General features: G+C 30.2%; 1 protein-coding gene across 1 annotated transcript; it reads right to left on the bottom strand.

Annotated features, from left to right (window-relative positions):
- Window positions 1-598: 598 nt before the first annotated feature.
- Window positions 599-25,374, bottom strand: slou (slouch). Its single transcript, XM_065505643.1, has 4 exons — window positions 24,046-25,374; window positions 20,065-20,341; window positions 1,103-1,377; window positions 599-939 (listed from the first exon to the last, which is right to left on the bottom strand). Exons 1-4 carry the CDS (start codon window positions 25,372-25,374, stop codon window positions 718-720), a joined length of 2,103 nt encoding a protein of 700 aa, XP_065361715.1. The 3' UTR covers window positions 599-717.
- Between the last annotated feature and the right edge of the window lie 295 nt (window positions 25,375-25,669).

Below are 25,669 nucleotides of genomic sequence, written 5' to 3'. Positions count from 1 at the left end.
CTGATAGCTGTTGAACCCATCCAAAATTATGTTCTTCACTGTCATATTAAACGAAAACTTTTTATAATTATTTTTAGTATTTATTAATTTTACTTAAATTTGTAGGTTTTTTATGTATGTAATTTTATTGTTATTATAATAATTTTTGATTTTCATTGATTTAAATTTATTTTGTCTTTTAAACTAAATTACAAACTATATATTTAAATGTATATAAATGGCTGACATATACAGATTATTAATTTATGTATTTATATGTAAAATAATTTCAATATTAATAATATATTTAATTATAGTAATGTCTTAAGCATTAATTAAAATTAGTTATTGTTTATTTTAATTCCCCATAATGTACAACAAATGGCAAGCATATTTACAAATATTAAACCTAAAAAAAAAGTTAAAAGCCAGTTGTTAATATGTTTCAAGAATAATTGACCATGTTATAAAACGTAAACTATACAAGCTTAATTTAATAAGAATTTTATACAAAAAAAAAAACATCAGAAAGAAACATTAAATAGAAATTAAAATTGCACTGGCCCTTTAATATACATTTTGTATTAAATAGTTTTATATTACAATTTACTTTTTTTGGTATCATCACATTTTACTTTATTTTATTTTGGATTTTTGTTTTGGTATTTATTCTTTGGTTTGCGTGCGATATTTACGCATTTCCATTATTTGCAACAATTTCTGTTGCATCTTACAATTTTATGAATGCGAATGACTTAGATGATGTGCGGCACCCAAGGGATGGAAATATGGACCATATGGTGGATATGGCATTGTGTGCGAGTACAGCAGACTGCTGGCATAGGCTCCGGGTCCAAATGAACCGCCTGAGGGTGGTGGTGGTATGGTGGGACTGTTGACATCCATGCCAGGATTTTGTTTCTTCCATTTGGTGCGACGATTTTGAAACCAAATTTTAACCTAAAATTAAATAAAAAGAAAAAATATTGATGTTATTTATTAAATTAACCAAAAATATGTAATATGTATTAAATAATTTTAGCTTTATGCTTATTTTCATGGATTTAAATATTTATTTGTAAAAAATTACTCCAAGTTTTCTAGAGTTTCTTATGATTCTTACCTGAGTCTCTGTTAATGACAAGCTTATGGCCAAATTCAGTCTTTCGCACACACTTAAATAACGTGTGGTCTTAAATTTATTCTCCAATGACACCAGCTGTTCATAGGTAAATGCAGTGCGGGCTCTACGTGGCTTGGAGCCACCACCACTACCATTCTGTGACTTGCCCTCACCATTACCACCCTTTTTTGAATCGGTTTCGCTACCATGATCATCAATATCACTCATGCCATCGTCACACATGTCATCATGATCCATGTCATTAAGGTCATGGGCTAAAATGAGAGAAAAAAAAACATCAAAGATAAGTTGGTTGTTTATTAGCGCAGAATAATAAGAGATAAAATTAAATGACAAAAATAAAATAAAACAAATTAGCATTTATTCAGCCAGCAATAAACAGATTTAATTCCTTGCCAACAAAATTGTCATCAATCATGGGTAGGGTGAAGGAAAATGGAGAGAGTACAATTTTTATTTTGCGTAATAAAGTTGTAGCTGACCTCCCAGCATACTCAACCATATGATGACCACTTGCGAATGTTATAAAACATAATACAAAAAAACCCTTAAACGATTTCAATTTTGTTTTTGCAAATTGAAATCAATCACTTTCATTTCACTTGCCTCCAACGCCTTCTCATCATCATCAGTGTCGTCATAAAGCAAAAAGAAAACAAAAACCATTATACCAATAGCTACACATGTCATTGCTGTCACCGGTATAAAATAATAAAGCAAGGCAAAAAAAAAAACAGAATTCAATCAATATTTTTCTCGTTTGGAAAAATTAATTGGAAAAAAATTCTGTTGTCTTAGATCATGTTTTTAGTGGGTGTTTGTTATTGTTGTTTTTATCTATTTTTATACATATTCAATTAAAATGATTATGAAGTGTACTGCTGTTTTGATTTATTTTGATTTCTTAACTCGTCTAGGACAATCAATTACGTTTTCTATTGCATTGCAATATATAAGTATGTACTTGTAATAGATTTTATTTTAATATTTAATTTAATTTTCCGTAAATTGATAAATTGATTTTAAGTTGAAATTAAAGTGAAGTTATTCCAAAAATTACTATGATTTAATGAAATCTTTACAAGCATTTAATATGAGAATAAGTTTTAAAAAATTCATTTACAGAGAGCATTGCCTCCTGTTTCAATTCCTGAATGATACTCTAAATTATTTTACTACAATAAACATACAAACCCTTTTTATTCGCCATGATCGATAATTTCGTGAGCAATTTTATGTTCGCTAACCTATCAGAGTTATCCAGTGACCTTATTGGAATCCTCATTGCCACAGGTTGGATCTAGTAATTTCTGACTTATCCAAACGTAGTTCTATCATCTTTACTTGACAAGCTACCACTTTAACCAAGCATCAGTACTGTGTGGCATTTGTAATGCATAATTCCTTGATTTTTATATTGCTCTACTGGTATTTTAAATTACAGCGACAATGCGTTTCATTATTTATTTTGGACCAATTTTTGAGTGATCGGCTAATTATGAAACCTAATATTTTTGATGGAAACATGTATACAAATTAGAAAGAAATTCTCAATTTCCACACGAGTAACATCTTGAAATAATTATCAGTTCCCGTTAAATCATCAATACTTTCTTCATATACATATGTACATATATTTTTGACCGAAAATAAATTATTATTATTATATGAAAGTTATTATAAAAAACTTTATAATGTTTAATAAAGTAATCAAAAAATATTAATTACTGATTAAACCAATAATTTTTCAATCTTGTTCACACTTCCAAAATCAACCAAAAAACTTTGGAAATTTTCTTACATACGACATAAAACTCTATTAAAAGTAGACTTTGACAACAACCCCAACATATTCAGCTTGTACACTTAATTTAGGATTATTTCTTCCTTATTTTCAAATACACTCCTTAACGTTTTATTTCCCCTTGCAAACAATTTTTGCATTTTTGATTTACATTTTGAAAAGGGTTGACATTTTGGTAAAAAATTATAAGTAAGTGAATGTGTTTGTGTATTTTCAAAGTATCTTAATGTTGTCCTTTTTTAAAATACAAACAAATAAATGTAAATCTGTTTCTCTATGGCCTCAACTTTATGTAGACGATTTGATTCCAATTTATTTTGCTGAAATCTCCAACATTATTGTCAAGCTTGTCACAATTTTTTCTCTTAATGCTTGAGTGCATTTTTAACGCTTTATAATGCTTGTTAAATTAAGGCAGCAGCATTATACAACTTTATCTACCTAACCCTATTTCTAGTAATATGGGAGTAAAATAACCCTGTTACTTTAAAGTTTAAACAGACTCCGGTAGCTTGTGGCAACTAAATTGTTTTGTTGTGTAGTTAATTTGTTAACAAGTAAACTTTTCTCTAACCGTTTTCTGTTGGAAAATGTAAGTAAACGAATATTTTTTTTTTGTTTTGGGAACTTTTAAGGCTCTTGAAAACATGTTTAAGAACAAGTTGTTAATACCAGGGAATCAAAGATTTAAGGATGTTTTCTTCTTTGGTAAGAAATAAAATGCTTTTAATTATTGTTTAATAATTTAAAGGAGCTTAAAAAAAGGTTAAGGTTGCGTAAAAGGTAATTAATAAAATATTTATAAGGGCCAATACATGTTAAACTAACCTTAATGATACTTATTAAAAATGTAATTAAATTATTATAGAGTTGATAGAATTCTCTAGTTTTTATAAGGATTTGTGAATTTTTTAATTTGTATTTTTCTTCAGTTCAATTTTGTTTTAAACAAATTGTTAAATGCTATCCTAAAACCCCATTTTATTTTTCTCTATTTTAAATCAGTTTGTTGCTCTAACAGCTAATTTGTTTAGATACATACGTGAGTAATTGTCTACATTATAGCCTAAAAGTAGGCAAATAATCAGCTATTTTAATTACACCTAAACCATTGCACTCAATTTTACCGTTATTGTTGTTGTTGGTATTTTTTAATCATTTCCACTTAACACTGCACACAGACACATACACCTCATCAAGTGTCTCTCATGCACTCATTAAACAATCACTGGCTCATTCGCGTGTACTCTCGCTATTTCGCTCCCTTTCGTTTGGTAAACATTGCGGTAATTAATCAGTAAATTAACATCAATGCTTCATTTAATATTGAACATTTATTGACCGACACAGCCTGCCAATAAACACAACATTACCAGAACAAGTACCTACAAACACACGTAAATATATGACAGTGCATGGATAGAAGTTTTTCTTTTAAATTTTCTCTATATTAAATTAGTAGTAGTGGCAGAATATTAGTACTCTTACTAGTTGAAGTTCCCCAACGGGAACAAGATGCATTAAAGGACATTATAAAGGCCACTTAACCACATTGCGAAATCGTTTCGATTTTAAAAGGCGTGCCTTTGGGAGCAAGGCCTTGCTAACTCGCTACTTATAATATGGCTGATAGAAGTCCACCTTCCATTGAAGGTCTGTAACGTAGGCCCACAAGTTATGCCTAATTGAAGGTTTGCTGAAGCAAAGCTTTTTCCAAAACCATTCATGTTTAATTTTGAATAAAGGTTTTCTTGACTTTTGTAATTACATTTTTTACATATTCTAAAAGATGAGTATCAAATCTTTTAGAATATGTAAAAGAGTATTTTAAAAGGCCTACAAAATGAAACCCTGGCCAGTTTACCCGCTAGGTCTGTCTGCCATTAACTGTGAATTAAGTGAAGCTTTAAAAAGCATTTTGTTACGTTGATGTGTAAGTGTATGTTTTTATCATTATCTGTTTGTGTATGTATTTCTGATTTTATTTACATGAGAGCATGTCTGTACATGCACATGTGTCTGTATGTGATGTTGATGATTTGTTTGTTCAAGTATGGCGTATAATGGCGGTTGTTAAAACAAACAACATTTATAAATAAGTTTACTTTTGTAATGGATGTCTGTTTAAAAGAACATGTACGTTTAACAATAACAACAATAACATTATCATCAACAACAACCTGCAGTCATTTTATGTAGACAGTTATGCAAACATATACAGCGACATACCTCATGTCTATGTTACACACCGTTTGGGGAATTTGTTGAACTTAACGAACGTACCCCTATTTTCACAATGTCTAACCTAATGTTATACAGACAGATTATTTTAAAAGAAAGTGTAACTATAAGTTAATAAATAACCAGACCACAATATGCTGTTTGTATTGTTGATGTACTGGAGTAAAAATAAGTCATTGGATGTGAAATCAAGTCTGTAGGCTTGTGAGTTCAAGTCACTTGTGTGAGTTGTCTCGTATTTGTCATGATTGATAATGATTTGTTCTTGACTGTTGCTCTCCCTTCACCTCTAAAGTCTTCTAACAAACCACTGATGATCTACAGTACTAAAAAATAACTAGTTTAAGTTATCTCATGGTATTTATGGTTGAGAATCACTGGTTGATTTCGCTGATGTACTTCGATCATCTTTTGATGCATTTGGATCATTTTAAAAGTTCAATTAGTTGACTGCTATTTACTTTCATGCACATGATCACAGATACATATATATAATAATGTCTCATATGTGATAATTTTGGACTAAAAGAAACAAGCCTCTTCGATCGATAGCAAAAGTAGCCTGTATACAACCTGACTTATGCTCATTAATGTCTCAATATCACGATAAGTCAAAGAACAATATTCCAATATCAATTGCAATATTGAGTCATTGTTTTCCAACAGTATATCAAAACATTCTTCAATTGCACTGTAATCCTTACGAGCTGTTTCAAATCATTCAGTCTTAATGCTTGTTTCATGATTGAAGTTCGATTCTGGTTCTGTAAAACGGTGAAATGAAAAAAAACTTTTAATTTTCGTTTTCATAAGAACTTTTCATATTTTCATTTCACAATTACACAAATTGCGATTCCAGTTCTTCAATTTGTTTTATTCAACTTTTTCTTTTCATATGACAACATATGAATTTATTTATAATTTTTTCACTAAGCGAGAATCAGAAACTCTATGAAAATATGAAAAAACTTTTCATTTCACCGTTTCACAGAACCAGAATCGACCCCCTGGTTTCTTAAACGATTGTCATATTATCTAAATGGTATCTAAAGTGAAACAATCTTTGTGATTCCTGCAGTTTTAAATGTATACACATATAACTTATGCCCAGCATTTCTTAACTTCATGATCTCGAGGTACTAGAACCCTAACATCATCGATATGTTTTCGCACAACAATTGATTTTGGAAGACTTTAACGATGACCATAATTGAATACGTAAAACGAGTAGAAATTATATTTATTGAATTAATTATCCTGAAAATTACAAATATTTGTAGAACTGGTTATCCCATATCTCAAAACATAAGTTATAAAACACGTCTAGCTGATAGATAGAATTTTCATGAGAAAGCATATGAGAATTCAACCGATAGCTGACACGTTTTAACCCCATCTTTTCACATATTTTTGCTACTGATTCATTTCCTGCTCAGTACGGTTAAAAAAACCAATTTCGCAAATAAATTTTAATCATTCCACTTTTCCAATCCCATTGCATCTCTGCACAAGTATCAGTACCAGTGACACTCAATTTAAAACGATAAACAGTACTAATTTGCAACCACATTTAATTTGATTTTGTGGTCAAAACGGACTGCGTGACAACTCAACCAAACAAACCGAAGGAAATGGTACAAAAACACACACAATGAAAAAGTTTCAATGAATTTGAGCACCTCTCAATAAAAATAAACGCCAAATGTACCGCCAAAATACAAACAGGAATACAAACACTAATCCAAATGCTAAACACACGCACACACGTTCAACTCCATCACAAACACCCTTATTTGCACCAGTTAAATGTTAACCAACAAAAACATATGAATGGAGCGTAGGGTGCAGCGCGATTAGTGTGAGACCAGACAATCGATATGTTTATTTGAAACTTGGATTTTGGTGTTGGCGTTTCATGTTGATGATGAGGATGAAGGGGATTTGACCCACCATTATCACGTTTACTCTAATTGTTGTTTGTATGCACATACATAGTTGCTTTTTCGCGTTTGTTTTTGTTAACGATATTTGAGTCGTACACAGAGAAAACAGATTCGTGATAGCAACCGAATTTGTTGTCAATCGAATGATTCTACTTTAGTGACCGAATTTCATAGTTGTGGCTAAAAAATTTTAGATGGGGTAACAACTGTTTGGTTGCTTCAACCGAAATTCTTCTTTATCAACTGACTTTCTGTTGATAGAACCGAAAAATTCTATGTGTGCAACCGAATCATTCGATTGGCAACAACTTCGGTTGCTACTACGAATCTGTTTTCTCTGTGTAGTGTTTGTTATTGTTGCATTTTGCAGCCATGATCTATCAGACTGTATGCGTCTGACAGTCTGCCAGTCTGTCTGAGATTTTTTGCGTTTAAATAGCGTAACGTTGAAATTCATGTTAGAACAACCTTGACCATTTGGATATTTTGCTGTTGATGCGTTCGGTTAATTGGGTGTTTTAAATCGTTTATGTTTGTTAGCATGTTGCATACAAAGAACACGGAGTATCATGTAATGGATTCATTTCAAAAGGGTTTTTTCTATTTATGGTGGCGGCCAATTCATTTGTGTGTGAGTAAAACCACAATTGACAGGTTAAATTGATTTTTATACGCACATGTGTATCGTATAGAACTCAATGGATAGTAAAACAGGAAGCTATCGTTAAGTTAAAGGTGGTATAAAGAAACGTTTACAAATTATTTATTTCTTAAGTGGTTTTATACAATTAGTAATCATACTTCGTGATAAAATCGTAATTTTTATACAATAATATTTGAGAATATAAAAAACTGAGGTTATTAGATATGACCGCCGTTCACCTTCCAACACTACCGAAGTCTTACAAGCTATCCTTCTATTTACGCGCCAAATCCACTACCTGTATAAGGACAAGCTTTAGGTATTCCAAATTTGGGTGACGAGTAAAGTAGGGTGTTGATAAACTCCTTCACTATGAAATTTTCTCATTTGTAAACGGAATTCTCCTATAGACGGTACTTGCATACTGAAGAAGCAGTGCTTTTAATTTTTGCTGGCCTTTCTGATTATGTATATAAATTACCTGCCATATTATTTACTGCTTTCCATGTAAATTTATTCGGTTCTACACAGTTTTAATATCTCTGGGAGTTCGGATGCTGAGCTGAGGACAATATCTTGGACGGTCCACCACTCTACCAGTGTTTTCAGACAATTTATCAGCATGATACACAAAATTAAGTGTAACACCTAGCAGTCGCCTGGTTTTTTTAATATCCCCCTATTCCGTGATTGTAAATAACGCAAACCAAATATAAAGTATAAATATCACTTATTAAGAACTGTAAAGATCACGCGTGTATGATAGGAGCATGTCTTACAGTAGGCAATCATACTTGTAACACAACTTATGATATGACTATTTATATAATTCTTCGCTGTAAAAATGACACTTTAAACCAAAAAAATACATTTTCTTAATACCTACAGCAAAATTCATTTGAACTCTTATTAAAAACCCTTACGTCTGGCTACTATATAAACCATTTTGGATAGATTTTAAAATTTTCATTTTTCCCTTCATGAATAAAAAAACTAAAGAACAATAAATATAATAAAAAAAAGTTATGCATAAAAGATGATTTGCTGTTGCATGCTAAAGAAAAATAACAACGTAAAAGTTTAAAAGAAATTCTGGGGGAAAACTCCAGAAGCAGCATCAACAACATCATACAATAAACGTACAACGAACTCATCATTACTGCCACACAACACAACAAAAACTAGGGGTTGCTTACAGCAATAAAATTACAAGTGGCTGCAACAACAAAACGCAAATACAGAAAGGAAACAAAAACAACATGACAAAATATATGCGGAGTAAAAATACTTATATATGGCGCCATTTAAACACAAAATGGGGATATTTTTCAGCAACAACAAGCTGGAATGAGGGGGTGGTTTATGTTTAAATAGAAAAAAAAAAACTTGACTAACATCAACAACCAGACGTTGAAAAAACAGGGGATCAGAGTAAAACATACCAGGAGTACTAGAAGTAGTATATAGAATGGGAACTACAAAAAAATAGTGGATAAACATAATAGAAAATATTAAATATGGCTGCACAGAAACTAAATAGGTATACTTTTGTTATAAATCCTAAAACATATTCATCAATTTTTTGCAGTGTACTCCTAAAATTATGCTAAATATTTCTCAAGTAAATATTTATCAAGATTCATTTAGAAACAAAAGCTTTTATGTTTATTAAAATAAGCTTTGCAATTATGTTTTTAAATTATGTTGGATATAAAATAAATTGATTGTAAACAAACAAATTTTTAAATCGCGATATCGAAAATAAACCAACATACATACGAAATGTTTAAGATCTTCTTTCTAAACTAACTATTTAGCAGCAAGTGTTAGGCTAGTGAAATAAGTACTTGATCCAAACTGGCTCATTCTGGTCTCGTTCCCAATAATTCAGATAGATAGTTTAGTACATGTTCGCCTAGAAATGTATATCTTAACAAATAAAGACTTTGGTACTTTCACAGAAAAAGTTTCATACTTTCCGCGATCTCCTAAGTTGTAACAATAACTGTTGAATTAGCTTCAATACTTTATATATGCAATTAATAGTACTAGCAAATTTTCCTAAAACCAGACAACTGTTTTTTAGCTACTCATATAAACCATATTTCCTTATTACTTACTAAAACCTTCCAAGACTTCATTAAAAAACTTTTATTGCTATTAGTTTTTATATTAACACGACTTTAATGTCATCAATTATTTAGCATGTTATCAAAAATCCCAAAACCTCAAATACTCCCGCGGGGGCCATTCATTTTATGAAACACCATAATAATTGACGCCATATTAAAATTACCAGCATAAATAATAACAACAACGGCGACAGCAACAGCATAAAATAACTGTTATATGAATCTTCTCAGCCGCCCCTCCCGTTTCAGATGCAAAAGCTGTCTTGCGTAAAGCTTTCCTTTTGGTTGCTGTTGGGCTTGCTGCTGTCGCCATTATACTTTTGGTTATTATATAAAAGTTTATGATGGTACCGGTAATTAACACTCTCTGATTTTATAATTAAGTTTATGACTTTGCCAACACATAAATGTACGTCTACGAATTTCTGCCAGAACTCTGTAAAGTTTACTTTTATGTGTTTCGTTGTTGTATGATTTTATTTGTGGTTGTTGTATATACGAGTATAAAAATAGGAGGTTGGATGTAGATGGTTGGTTGTATGGTATGATATTTCGGAATCAAATTTAAATTGTTGGCAATTTTTTAAAAGTTTATTATACTATATGTTTTTTGTTAATGGAGGTGGGGTGGGTGGAGATGATATGAGTATTGATAAGCATGTGTCTTTGTTATTTTAGATGTAGAATAACACTGCATGTAATGGAGATTGGATTTTCGATACATCCACTATAATGTTCTATATCGTTACGAAAAATTTTTATTCAGCATAAGTATAAACATTTTTTATAACTATAAATTACATAGTGTCGTATTTCTAACACTTTTTTCTACAGTTTACATTTTTTTTTAATTTTTTTTTATGAATTTTAAAGTCATCGGTTGTCTTACGTAAATAATTGTTGAACCAAATACAACTTTAATTTTAACTTTTTCGAATAATTCGATCACACGTTTAAAATTAATCGAATTATTTTTTTTAAAAAGTTAAGAATGAAGTTTTGATGTCGGTTTTGTAATATTTTATTGTTAAAGAAAAACCAAAAATAACGTTAAAGTTAACAATTCAAGTATTGATAATGTTAAAAAACATTCGAAAACAAAGTCCATCATTTAATTTTCATCAGAAATATTCTGATCAGATTAGCTCCCGAACAATCTACAAAACAATTGACTAGCAAAACCTTTAGTTTCCGTTTTGGAGCTAAGCTTGAAAAAATTTGGGCTAGTCGGACATGATTCTGAATTCAAATACAATTGGTCAATTCACAAGGTCTCTTATCAGTCATATTGTCATAATGTCCTAATATATCTCGACTCGACATTTTTTTGCTTGAAAAACAATAAAAACCATTGTGAAATATTAGGACATTATGACAATATGACATGATAAGAGACCTTGTAAATTGACCAATTATAAACGTATTAAGAACTTTTTTACGTTGTTCATTAATTCGGGTTTTAAAATGAGTAACTAATTCTTTAGTAAATGAATTATTCAATTTTCAACTTTCAGCCTCAATTTGATACGTTTGGAAGACTTTTTCATTGCATATTGTTTGCAGCTTATGGCAGGTTTTGCGATTTTATGGCAAAAAGGACGAAACTTCAAAATGTACTTTTACAATTATTCTAGTTAAAATTTTGTTATACTAAAAGTAAATATTAGTTTAAAAACGTTTAATTTTGTAGAGTATTATACATTGTATGTAATTATACTTATAAGTTGTATAAAAGTAATTTAAAGATGCCATTTTTGTTGGTTATGATAAAAAATACATTAATTGTTAGCTATAATACAGCCTATTAACTGTGTTAACAGTCAGTGGTTTATTGACTTGTATACGGCTAATTAAACAGTGAATTAGTTTGTTATTAATTATCTCGTAAAGAATTATTGCGAGTTTTGAAAAGTAGAGTTAGAGTAGAGTTAATCCAGAAATATAAATTTATTTGAGATTGTTGGAATATAGTTTTCAAGAATTTTGAGATAGTCATTTAGATTAAGGGCATTCGAAATTACCCTGCAAATATTAAAAGCAAATAAGGTATATTTCAAAAAGATAGTACTTGACATTTTTTTCAATTGTTTGTTTTTTTCGGTTTTTGTGGAGAATATATATATTTCCTATTTACATATTTCCTTTACATACTTTCATTCAAAATATAGTGAATTTTTCCAAATACTTTTTTTTATTTTCTGAGTGATTTTGGCACTATTAATTTAATTTTGACATATTTTAAACTGGGGTTAATTAAACATTTTTGAATCCCATCACTGATGTGCACATACCTCTGCTCTGGATTTATTACCTCAAGATTTATAAATGACTAATAATACAACATATTTTTTAATTTAAAATCCATTAAATAACGGTACCCATTCCCCTCAAATTTTAATAACTATTTACTTTAGTTATCAATGATAATTATTCACAGTTCACTATAATATTTTATCATGTGTTTAACAATTAACACCAAATCATATAACAAAACTGAATGTATATATTATTCATACCATTATTATCACGAAAACAATAGCCATTAGACAGACAAACTCAATATCTTATGCTAAACAATAGTGATTGTTTGTTTAACTCCACCATACCACACAAATTGTTTCGAACACTCCATTCCTTTTATACCACAAAATATGGAAGACAAAAACATTATAAATCCAAAAATTGGTGCAACAATAACAATGGCAACTGACCCCCCAACTACTAATTATGAAAGACCATCATCATATAAGCATTTAACACCTTAAAAACACAATAAAATGTAATTTATCGTTTTAACGTCATTTAAGCATAAAATCCACAGCGCATGAGCTAAAAATTAAAACAATATTGAAGGGGTATAGGAAAATGTCATACATAAAACAGCCTGGCAACCTACAATACCATTGAAATTAATAGGTTTTCTTCCCTTATACCCTCTCAACTTAACATAAATGTTGTACTAATTAACAGTCTTTACTAATTAATGTAAAATAACTATACACCAATGTGTGCTTGGTGCTGCTGTTGTTTCTTTTTTTTATTATAAGCTCCTAATGCAGAAATTAGTTTATGTTTCTAAGCTTGTGCAGCTGGAAAAGCTAACAATACAATGAAAGAATAATTGTCCTATTGTTGTGAGATTGTGTTTGAAAAACCTAAAATCGATTATCATTTCAACTTTGTTTAACATTTTTCTGTAAAACTCAACTACAGTGTAAAAAAAAAACATACTTACAGGCATAAAAACAAATTGCACTTAAAACCAAAACACTCGGTACTTTACACTCTCCCAATCATAATACGTAAACATATACACATACATATATAAATGCTTGTGTACATAAATACCCAGCAGTTCTAGGAGACAGTCCCGAACTAGTGATTTTACCCATCATTTAGGGTGAGTACTAGTTACTTCAATAGCTACGTGACTAGTTATTTTAACACGTACATGTCCTAAGCAGGGGGTCAATTGACCGTTTTTGATTTCAATTAGACTGTCCTATAGCTGTCTTCGCTCTGCACTCTCTGCCTAGTGATAAGACATTTCTGACAATTACTTTCTTTAAGGGATACATTGACTACTTGCTTAACTGCTGGGTAATACATACAAACTCATGTGATTACAGCCAAGTACACAACATCAATATTTTGTTTTATTATTCAGGTTCACTATGGCGTATACTTAACGCCAATTTATGGATTTGGTAATTATAATTATACTCACACAGTTACTCTCTCCATTGTTTTAGTGTGTGTGTGTATTTCATAATGTAGGAGAGTGTTTCCGGTCTGTAGTATTTAAGTGCCTATTTTCATGTTTACACATTACTGTGTATCTGTCTGCGTTTATGTGTTTGAGTACGTTTAGTGTATCATTGACTGTGTTTACTTAAGCCCGCCATTGACGAAGATAATTGTGTTTTATTAGCACAAACAATAGCGTAAATTTTGCTGTACATTGATGCTATTCTATTGTACGCAGTTGGTGGATCCTAATTATGGCTAGCTGTATTATATTAGGGTTGATTGTTTGTTGGAAGATGGAGTCTTTGTTTCGAGTCAAATAAAACAGTATTGTTAGATATGTAAACATTTAAGTTCAGTTTCCAATTTGCCGATTTATGAGTGCAGAATTTCAAGTGAATAAATTATTTATCTTCACGTATGTTCTGATCATGTTACTGACCGGAAATACTTGTATTTTGTATCGTCGAAAAGATAACACAAGTTTAAAAAATCTTTCTATTATACATACAGTGGTGGCCAGGAATTTAAGACAAAAATTGTTTGCAAAATTCCACGTGATTGTCAATTATTTTTTCAAATATTTCCACAAATATGTATGCATGAGGACTGTTTTAACACACAAGTGTGTTTTATTCGACTGTGTCAATTCATACATATTCACCACGAACACATAAAATTTTTCTACAACTTGACCAAAAAATTTTTTTTTAAATAAACTTATTTTCTCACATTTATATCATTATAATTTTATTACTATAAAATATTCGGACCAAATTTCGTATTATTAGTTCCATTAGTTTCGGTCATATCATGTTATTAACAACGGATGTTCGCTGAGGTGGGTCAACGTATTTCCACATATCTTTGTCCATATATGTTTTACCGATTTTTCCAAACATTTTTCAGAAACTAGAAACATTAATAATAAATTTCATACCCTTAGAGGTCCTTTTATTTTGGCTCTATCGCACTTAAAATTTAGTTGATGAAAAAAATTCAAGTATTTGTCTTAAATTGGTGGCCACCACTGTATATGTCAAATTTTATTTCAAAAATTTTATGTTTTGAGTTACAAAATATTTATTTTGATAGATATCCCACTCGCATCCCACTAAGCGACCAAGTAGGTGTTCAAGGAAAATATCTAAACTTTATTTTAAGAAAAAAAAAAAATAAAAAAAATAGCGTATTTTAAAAAAAAGTCAAAAAAGTTTTTGATTTCGGAAAAAAAATATTAAAAATTTTTTATTTTTTTTTTTAAATATTTTTTTTCGAAAGATCGAAGAAATAGCTATCTATACTATTTGGGACACATTTTGCTAAGAACAATAGGTAATAAGTTACATGGATAAGAAAAAACCCCTGTTTGACCAAATTGTCAAAATTTTACCCCCTATAACTCAGAGAGTTCTCGACCGATGTTGTTGAAAAATTGTGTCTGAGTTACTATCCAATAGAGCTAACCTTGGTGCAAATTTCATCCCGATCGGAAGACATCGATTTCAAAAGTTGGTTCACTTGACATGAAATGCCCCATATATATATATAAAAATTAATGTTTGTATGTATGATCCGAATGAACTCAAAAACGGCTGAACTGAATAGTCCAGGGGGTAACACTGTATAGTCAGATTTTTTATTTTCGGTCTGAAGGGCGTGGCAGAATCACATTTTTACACTGTACTGCTAATGACATCCAAAAAAAAAAGATTATTGTATAATTGCTGATCGACCTTTTTTTCAATTCTTCAAGGTCAGTGATTGGCCAAAATACGAAAATTTAACATTTTCTCAATTTTCAAATTCAAAATCGATTATTTTTGGACTCGCTAAATGATATTGCTTTGAAACATTTTTTAATATGATTTTAGTATTTATTGCTTTTGAATTGAAAAAAATCATTTGCACTATTTGAAAATCTAATACAATTTATGTTTAGACGATGAAATTATGTTATGATGCATGAGTTTTTGTCAAGTATTAATATTCAGTATTGTAGTCTGAAAATACCTTTAACCAACAACCGATACTGTGGATGAACTGGTCCAAGGTATTTTATCGACCTAATCGAGGACTTAAAAATATTATAAAGGATATAATTTGTAAACGTTTATAAATTGTGCATATCTGAGGTGCCCAACTTTGAGACCACACAGCCGCCGCTGGCTTCTGTGAGGTTCGCCTTTTAAACATTGATACGAATACTCCTTTGCTATGCATATTGTCACCTAAAATGCAAAATAAGGTAACAATAAAAAAAGCAACATTTTAATTTGGAAATGTGTTGTTTCATTCTGTTTAATGATCAAATGGGAGAAATTATGTTTATATCATAGATACTTTTAATATTTTAATGGTTTTTTGCCCATCACTTTAAACATTTTTGAAATGATGTTACGTTATTTTGCATTTTAGGTGACGATATGTAAAATGTTTTGTCAATTATATCAGACAGTTAGAAATTACGGATTCACGACATAGTGATTTGAAAGTGGCACAATATTTGATTAGATGTACATGATTTAATTGGTCCTATTTCAGGTGTAGCTTGGTTTTTAGTTTCACCTAAAAAAGTTTTCTATACAGCCGGCATTCGGCCGGTCCCAGGGGGTTTAAAAATCGTATCTATTTGTAAAATGCGTTCGGCATAGTTAAGAGTTTTCTGAACAGTAAGACTAGCTGACTAAAGTGCACACATTTTGGAAAGAATGGTAGCATAGTTGACAAAATGTTTACCATTTTTGTACACTTTTTAAAAGAGGTCTTAATATCATAACAATTGATCAGTTCACCTCTTATCATGTCATATTTTCATAATATACTAATGTTTCACAATGGTTTTTATTGTTTTTTAAGCAAAAAATATTCTTAAATAATACTACCTGATTGCAATGTTTATTTTGTTATCGTAACCAATCAGCAGAGACCTGCACCGAATGCATAAGAGTCGGCATATGACTGATAAGAGACCTTGTGAATTCACCAAATATGTCTATATCAAAAACTTACAATTTTCAATGTAACTACATTTTAACTACTTCGTGATACATTATTCATTATTTTATAGCCAACCCCCGGATTATATATTTAATTAAGTAATTATTTCTTATTAAATTAGAATATATGTAATTTAAACAAGTAAGAGAGCTATATTCGGCTGTGTCGAATCTTATATACCCTTCACCAAAATATTTTTAGGTAAACAATTTTTTTTTTTTTGCAGTTTTTTTCATTTTTTGGAAAAAAAAATTTTCGAATTGTCTTTTAAATTTTTTTTTTTTAAATTTAAAAATTGTTTTTTCCATTTTTTCTAATATTTAGAGAAAAAAAAAATTTGGTGAAAAAAAAATCGGGTTAAAAAATATTTTTCCGATTGTAACCCATTGTAGGTCCAACTTACTATGGTTTTATATACGTCATTGCAAAGATCTTTGAAATATATATCATTAGATATCCATATTGTCTATATTAATAACTTAGTAATCCAGATATAGGTCAAAAATAGGTCAAAAATCGAGGTTGTCCTGGTTTTTTGCTCATATCTCAGCCATTTGTGGACCGATTTTGCCGATTTTAAATAGCAAATTTCTCGAAAGCATGTCTGACAGAATTATTGAAGATTTGGATCCCGAAGATATCTGGGGTCTTCAGAAAATTGATTTCAACAGACAGACAGACGGACATGGCTTAATCGACTCCGCTCCAGAATATATATACTTTAAAGGGTCGGAAATGAAAAATGTAGAAATTACAAACGTACTGACAACGTACTGAAGGGTATAAAAATGTAAAATATGTTGATTTTTCTTTCTGTGTGAAAAACAGTTGCTAATGCTTAACAAGTGTTAACAAGTGAGTAGGGCGGTATATTAACAAATAAAAATAGTTTATGTACGGGGATTCGAGTCGTGTCTAAGACCTACATTAATCGCTTTATTGTAGGATACATAAAAACAGCTTAGTTTTGGGACATCGCGAACAAAAATAAGTACTTTTTCCAGTAGAATAATAAGTAGTCTAATCGTCAAATTCCACTTATTTTTCAGCATATTCGCAAGTAAAGTTTTTGCTGGGTAGATATTAGGGTATTCAATCGATTAACCATTAATCGGTTAACCTATTAATTTTGGACGGTTAACTGTTCGAATAATTTAAAATTGTCGATTTTCAAATAACAAATAAACCGATTAATTTGTGTCGATTAACCGATTAACCGAAATTCCTTTTTTTGCACTTTAAAAAATTGTTTGTATTTATTTTTCCCTTTCAATTCAAATACAAATTTCAAATTAAAATTAGATATTTTTTTTTTTGAACATCCAATAAACATGATTAGTGAGTGAGTATGTATGTATAACAACTGACATATTTAATTTACATGTCTTTGAAACCTTGTTTGTATTTACATGTATAGACAAAACTTTTTTATGAAATGAGTCTTTTATCATAACTAAACGAAACTATTAAATTAATCAAAATGTAAAACAATCCAAAAAGGAATATTCTTTATCATGCTTTTGATTTCTCCAACATATATAATCAGCGAGAGAGTTTTTTCCAAGAAAAGTTTTATTAAACCTAAAGAAAAAAATCGTTTAAATTATATCCTTTTTATAAAAGATTATTTCAGAAGATCTCACTAAAACCCTAAAAAAAACTCACACATTGCTCATTTGCTGCAGCAACGTCATAATTCATAAAAGTCGTTTCGAGAATAATGTCTTTGAATGTTTTATGACATTTTACTATTTCTTAAATAAATTTTCAACAAATCATGCGATTTCAGAAATATAAATAGTAGATGTTAATATCTTTCTAATCTGTATTTATTCCAATTTTTAACTTATCAAATATACGAGAAAACATGAATTTTTATTTTGATGTTTACAACAAAAAAACACTCTCATACTTTTTTTGAAAACTGATAAAACTATATGAAATATTATAGAACGGTGCATATTATGTATTGCTCAGTTCAAAACATACGGATTTTGAGTTATGACGTTGTCGCAGCAAATAGGCGATATGTTTACAAAAATGATCTCAAATACCTTATTTGCTGTTTTTTATGTTTTTGTACACAAAATTCGTTGTTGTATTTTCAGTTTAAAATTAAAATAGAAATTATTCGGTTAATCGAATGATTTTGAATTAAGCGATTATTAACCGAATAAATCTAAACCTCGATTAATTATTTGCTCGATTAACCGATTAAACCAGAAACCCGATTAATTGAATACCCTAGTAGGTATTAATTTTCCAAATGAAAATGTTATTACTGAACAGAAAAATATATTCCTCTGCCGAGTAGTTATAATGTTTAATTTTGTAAGCAAATAGAAGACTTACATAACTTCCATACAAACATAACTACTTATTACTCAGAATTCCTAATAGAAATTCAACAAACAAAGCAATAACGATTTTCTTACTTATTCAGTTCAATATTTTGTTAAAAGATTTTAATTTAAATCATGCTACAACTCATAGATTTATAAAAATCTATAAATGAAATGAGAGTATTTAACAAAGAAATGAAAAAAAAACTAACCATAAAACTACAATCTGCTATACAAATGCAACTACGAATTTTAAAACTAAATCTACTATGGAATGTTATAACTGAAGTCCATACAACACATTCATTCAACAAACAAATACACATAAAAATATATTAAAAACCTACATATACACTCCAATAGCAAATATTTTTTATATATTTTTTTGTATCCATCCTACAAATACATAAAGTAAATGGATGCATGGACGAAAGAATGGATAGATGGATGGATGATTGAATTGCTGACTGACGGTCGGGCTGGTTAGGGCTGACTAAATGTTTTCTAGTTTTTGAAATTCATAAAAGATGGAATCTCATCCTTACACAGATGAAGAGATGTAGACAGACTATATATTCTATAGGTTTGTTTTTTTCTACTCAATTCCTAAAAATGTACCGTTCTTACCCCCCAAATATACATAAATTTTATTTTGATTCGTTTCTATTAGTATTTGTATTTGAATATGTATTTCTGATTTGATTTTATTTCGTGTTGTTTTAAAACCAAATAGAAATTGATTGAAATATTTTTTTCTTCCTATGCTAAATTTTAATACTTTGGTTATTTTTTCTCTCAATCTATGTGATGCCCAAAACTGTAATTGCGTTTACATGCAGTTGTAGAAAATAGAAAAAAAATTGGAAAATATTGGAAATAGTAAATAACACAAAAATATAAAGGTATTTGGCAAAAAATATCAATTAAAATCTGTACAGTATAGTAAAACAAATGCACGGATTATAAGCTGAAAAGTTTTGTATGGATACATTTTTGACAATTTAAGTTCTAAAATTTTATCTTCAGTTATTTATTAAGATTATAATCTAAAATAAATAGATATTTTAAGAAATATTTAGCTTCTCTTACCTGACATATCTTCACTGTGCTCATCATCGTGCATTTCCTCATCCCGATCGTAGTTACTGCTGCCACTACAACTCCATCTTTGATTGTTGTAATGTTGCTGCAAGTTTTTTCCGGTGAACTTATTGGGATCTAATATATTTTCAACCGAAAATGCCAAACGTTTTGTTGTCTCTTTATCACTGGTTGTTGTTGTCGAGGAGGTGGTTGAGGTTGGCGATGTGGTGGTTGATGTCACATTGGAATTTGGCACGGAACGGGTTAAATCAACGGGGCAGACCTAAGAAAGGATTGAAAAGTTGTTCGAATTTATTAATTGACGTGAATGTTAAAATTCTCTATAGATTTACTGTTGTAATTCAGAAATCACCTTTGTCAAAGCAGTGAGTTTACTTCGGAGTTTGCAAACAAGAATAACAATAGTAACTTTGAAAATTCTCAACCAATTCCTAAAGAATGGCTATTGAAAGGAACATTGCAAATTGAAGTTTGTCTATCTATATAGACCATTGACTAACTCAAGATTTTAACGTTAAAAGTGTATGTAACAATAATTTTAGGAGTAGATAAGAAATACATTAAGGATACTCATTTAAACGCTTTGAAATGTGCAAAAAATTTAAATAAGTGTGTAACTTCTAAGCCCTTAGTCCGATTTGAATGAAATTTGACATGCGCAAAGATTGTCGAATTTAAGTTTTGAATTTTGAACGCATGGGCCCATCATGGTTGCGGTCAGGGTTCCCCAAAGTTGAATTTTTTGTTCAATTTTTAAAACGATCCTATTTCTTCGTCTGTGTTCCGATTTCAAAAAAATTACATATATAGAATCTCCTCGTCGTGGCTATCAATTACGCATTTTTACGCACCTTACTCCAGTTTTTTGATAACAGCGTTTTTATTTGGTTGGACTAACATATAAATGTATATTTTAAACAAAAAAAATCTGTTTAAAAGTCGTCACTGACTTCAAAGTTATATGGATTTTAATTTAAAAAATGCGTTTTTTTGCTATTTTTTTTGGAAAAAAGTACTTTTATTCTTTTTAAGTTATCTAAAAAAATTCTAAGAACATGTATTAGGTACTTACACTTTATTAAAATCCAACCTTACACTAATTATTTTAAATGAAAACAAATTTGAAAATTGTTTATACGGAGGGGACTAGGTCCATCCAAAAACGCCTTTTTTATGTAAAATTCAAATTCTAAAATCGCATAGTCGGTATCGAAATACAGTAACCCATTTTAGATGGTCAAATATGTTCTTATTTATTTTGTAAAGGGTTCCAATAAACACGCTCCTGGTATGGATATCATAGCCAAAAAACTAAAAAATCCGATTTTTGGAATTTTTCAAAAAATTTTTGGGAATTGCGATTATAAATTTCAAATTTAGTTTTTAGATTTTAATTTTCAATAGAAAAATCTATATAACTGTAAAATTTCATTAAAAAATATGGATAAATCAAAATTTAACTTCAATTTGAAAAATTTGTATCTATAGTATTCCATAAATTATTAATTTGTCAAACGTTATATATATTTTTTAAAAGTAGACAAAATCCTCTATCCATTGATGTATAATAGACATGTTATGTTTATGTTTTTTAGGTGACAAATTAATTAGGGAAAACTTAACAACTCGCAGAGAATTTGCCTAACCTATGTAGAAATTCCTAAAAACTTATGTTTGCCTACCTTCAATATACCATGCCCGAGTTCTTTTTGTGAGTGATTTTCACCATAGAGAATAGACATAGAGCGGAAACTCTCCTGTCAAAGACCTAACTCAATTGTCAGAAACCTAAGTGGTGAGAATGTATTAGTAGAAAAAACTATATGAAAACAAAAACAACTCTCGTATTTGTGATTATTTTGAGTAATACTTTTGTTTGAGTTTTTTTCTAGTTTCCGCTCTATGGTTTTCACACTGAAAAAATTTACAAAAGAGAAATTAAATATGTATCAGGTTTTATACTTAATAATAAAGGCCCATGTGGACGTAATCGCAAACAAAGGTTTGTTTTATACCGAAACTTCAAACAATAATAACAAGGTGCTACGATAGAAAAAAATTGGAAAACGACCTAGCATGGGTTATAGGTCAGAAACACCCTCAAATTCAGAAAAAACCGTTTTCAGTGATGTTCGTCAACTTATTGACCTATAACTCAGTCAGTTTTTTTCCAATTTTTAAAAACTGACTACGCTTCAAAATGATATGCATTTATTGATAAATTTGTAAGTTATAAATATTGTTTTTGTTAAGAATATCTAAACAAATGTAGCAACTTTTTTGATTTTAGTCGCTTTTCATTGCTTATTTTGATATGAAAGCTTATACAAATTTATATCATTGTATAAAGAAAATTTAGGTCTTAATAAAACAGTAAAAGTTATTCAACTTTTCATTAATACCTTTTTCAGTGTTTTCTCCCCCAGCGCATATGAATAAAAAAAAACAAAAAACTATAAGAAAAAAATATTTGTAAAATTTTTAATATACAAGGTAAATTTTTCCGAACTTTTTTCGAAAAAGTTTAATAACTTTTGCAAATATTAACCGATTTTAAATTAAAATTTTTAATAAGTAATATCTCGTTTTTGTCTATATTGTCTTTAAAATAATGTGCAAAAAAAAATTAAAATATCTATTCTTGAATTTGAAAAATTACGAAAAAATTAAAAAAAAAAATTAAACTTTTTATAATAACTTAAACAATTTCTTGGAACATATATTGTATGCGTACATAAGATGAAAGTTAAATTTGACTATCCATATTTGTTTAAAAGTTTGAAATTGGTCTAAAAATGTGTAAGTTAGAGGTACTAAAGTACTACGACCTACCCTAAAACTGTTTTTTCAAAATAACTCAACATTTTGTGGGTGTTTCAAATCTTTGAAAACGGTTTTAGAATGTCCTCACCTAGGCCTACAACCCCCAATTCTTAATTATATCTTAAAGAGCAAAAATTAAATTATCTGCATTTGTTAAACAAAATTTGAATTTTGAATTTTAAAGTGTCTTAACGTTGTTTTGGTTGATAATTCATTTTTGGTAAAAAAAGATTTGGGAGAAAAATATTTTTTTCCGGACTTTGAAGGTCCGAATTTCTATGGCGTTATATACATATTTCGTTGGAAACATCTTGCAAATTTGATTCATTTGATATCCATACTGTATATGTACATGACTTAGAAATCTACATATAGGTAAAATAAATCGGAGTGTTCGTAGTTTTATATCTCAATAATTTGTGGGCCGAATTTCCCGATTTTAAATAGCAATCGAACCAGGACTACATACGATATATAAATGTATCAATTATTTTTATATGAAGGCATCGGAAAGTTGATTTCAACAAATGAACATGGCGATATCGACTGGAATATCTATAATGTTCGCAAATGAAAAACTTAAAAATTACGAACGGAATGACATACTTATATGAATGAGTTAGGCCTTATATTTTTAAAAAAGGTCCAAAAAGTAAATCGTACGTATAATTTAGTAACTGTGTGTACCTTTACCACTCATGGTGAAGGGTATCATGGACTAAAGGCTTTCATTAATATTTACCGCCTTTCAATAATGGAGTTTTAGAATCTTTTCTGAAAATTGTAAGACATATTTGTAATATACTCTACTCTTTAACACCTTTTATGTATATTTCCAATGTAACGCTGTGACAAAATTATTTTACTTGATCTAAAAAATACATACATTTTTTTATTTACAGATCATTAACCCTCAAAAGTTTTATCATCAACATCATTCGGTAAGTTAATATTCATTTAGTTAATTCGAGATAATCGTTTGCTTTAAAAATTAGCATAATACGAGTTTTTTTTGTAGTGATTATGAAATTTTAATTGGGACAAGCAGAAATTGTTTATATTAAACGTTTTTAGAAAACCAAAAATTTTGCGAATGTAATTAAGCCATTTTTGATCTGTATATTCTAATATTCTCACACTTACCGACGGTGTGCCCTGAGATCCATCATTGCTCTCCTCATCATTACCGTCCACATTAAGCTCTTCACTGGTATCACTGCGAGCATAGTTGGCGGCGGCAATTTGTCTTGATGTGGCAGCAGCCGCTGCAGCAGCTGCGGCCAAACCACCCAATTGTATTCTAAATCCATAATCACTTAAATCCGGTCGAGGTGGGGCTTGACCATTTAACGTTACCCCAGCAGATGAACGTGCAACGACCGCTTGGGCTTGAGCAACCAATTTCAATTTTTCCAAATCTATATCATGTTGTGTTGATGATGTGGATGAAATTGTGGTCGATGAGGAGGAAGGGCTTAATGTGAGATGCGTAGCACTAAGGGGTGGAGGTATTGATATTTGACCATTGACTAGATGTGTTGGAGCTGCAGTACCATGTGTGTTCAGCAACAGTGATGATGATGATGAGGGTTGTAAGGAATTTGTTGACAGTTGTAGTGAGGGATTTGTTGATGGAGCTGTTAGGAGATGCGTTGGCTGTTGTTGTTGTAGTTCGGAATGTGGCATTTGGATTGTTGTCTGCTGCTGTTGTGGTATGTTGTGATTAGGTGATGTTGGTGGTGATAGCGGGGAGTTAGCTGGCGATGGTAGTGTTAAGGTTGTTGAGGCGGCCGTACTTAGGGGACCCCTTAAATGAAATGCCGCAGCCGCCGCGGCAGCCGTCGGTAAATGTTGATGAAATGCTGGATGTTGGTGATGATGATGGTGTAGAGTTTGTTGATGTTGCTGCTGCTGTTGATGCTGATGTTGTGCCTGGGCTGCTGCTGCCAAAAATTGAGGATTTTGCAAGAGATGTGGATGTTGTTGCAGCAAAGCCGCATGTGGATGTTGCATTGGTTCCGGTCTAGCTAAATGACGTACCGGTGGTAATTCCATAAGTTTGCGCTGTGGTGATCTTCTGTCAAAATTTTTCTGTGATTCACTTTCCAGTTCTTCAGTATTTGGTGAAAGTCTTTGTTGATGTTGTTCCGTTAATTGTTTGAGACGTTCCATGGAATACCTCAAGCCTTCCTCATTCGCTTTCGGAGCAACATTGTTATTGTTTATGTTGTTGTTGTTGTTATTACCAAGATTTGAATTGTTTTGTGGTGTAATAATGAATTTGGGTATTTTAGCCGTTGGCGAGTGTATGTCAGTGTTAGAGGTATTATTTTCATTGGCATTCGATTTATTAACTTCTGGAGAAGTGTTTGATTTGGGTGAATCGGGATTGGAGTTGGGACTCATTTGGGAGGCGTTTAAAGAGGGCGAGTTGTTATCCGTGGTTTTGTTAGGTGATTGTAACATCACCATTTTTATAAATTGGATTTGTTTAAGCAATTAAATTTAAAAAAAACTTCTTTTATAAGAAATATTCGTTTTAAAATATTTTTTAAGATTGCACGAGTTCACAGTTTTCTTTATCTTTATTAATTTTTGAGTAATTTTCAAATGATTTTTAGTATCTTGTTCCACTTATTAATACAATATATTATTTGAAATTTTTACACTTTACTTATTTTCAATATATTTTGTTAGTTTTGTAATGATTTTTTTTATATCTCTCATTATTTTCGAACTTTGTTAAGAATTTTATTTAGTTTGTTTA

Source organism: Calliphora vicina, chromosome 1 (assembly GCF_958450345.1).
Source record: "Calliphora vicina chromosome 1, idCalVici1.1, whole genome shotgun sequence".
NCBI lineage: Eukaryota > Metazoa > Arthropoda > Insecta > Diptera > Calliphoridae > Calliphora > Calliphora vicina.
The sequence above is the reverse complement of the archived record's forward strand: the minus strand, read 5'-3'. Positions and strand labels throughout refer to the sequence as shown.

Excerpts from the sequence above, each read along its gene's own strand:
- slou (XM_065505643.1), bottom strand. The coding sequence starts at position 25,374 with ATGGTGATGTTACAATCACCTAACAAAACCACGGATAACAACTCGCCC. Across the intron at positions 20,342-24,045 it reads GATCTCAGGGCACACCGTCG|GTCTGCCCCGTTGATTTAAC; the intron begins GTAAGTGTGAGA and ends ATCCTTTCTTAG. Across the intron at positions 1,378-20,064 it reads GCACAGTGAAGATATGTCAG|CCCATGACCTTAATGACATG; the intron begins GTAAGAGAAGCT and ends CTCTCATTTTAG.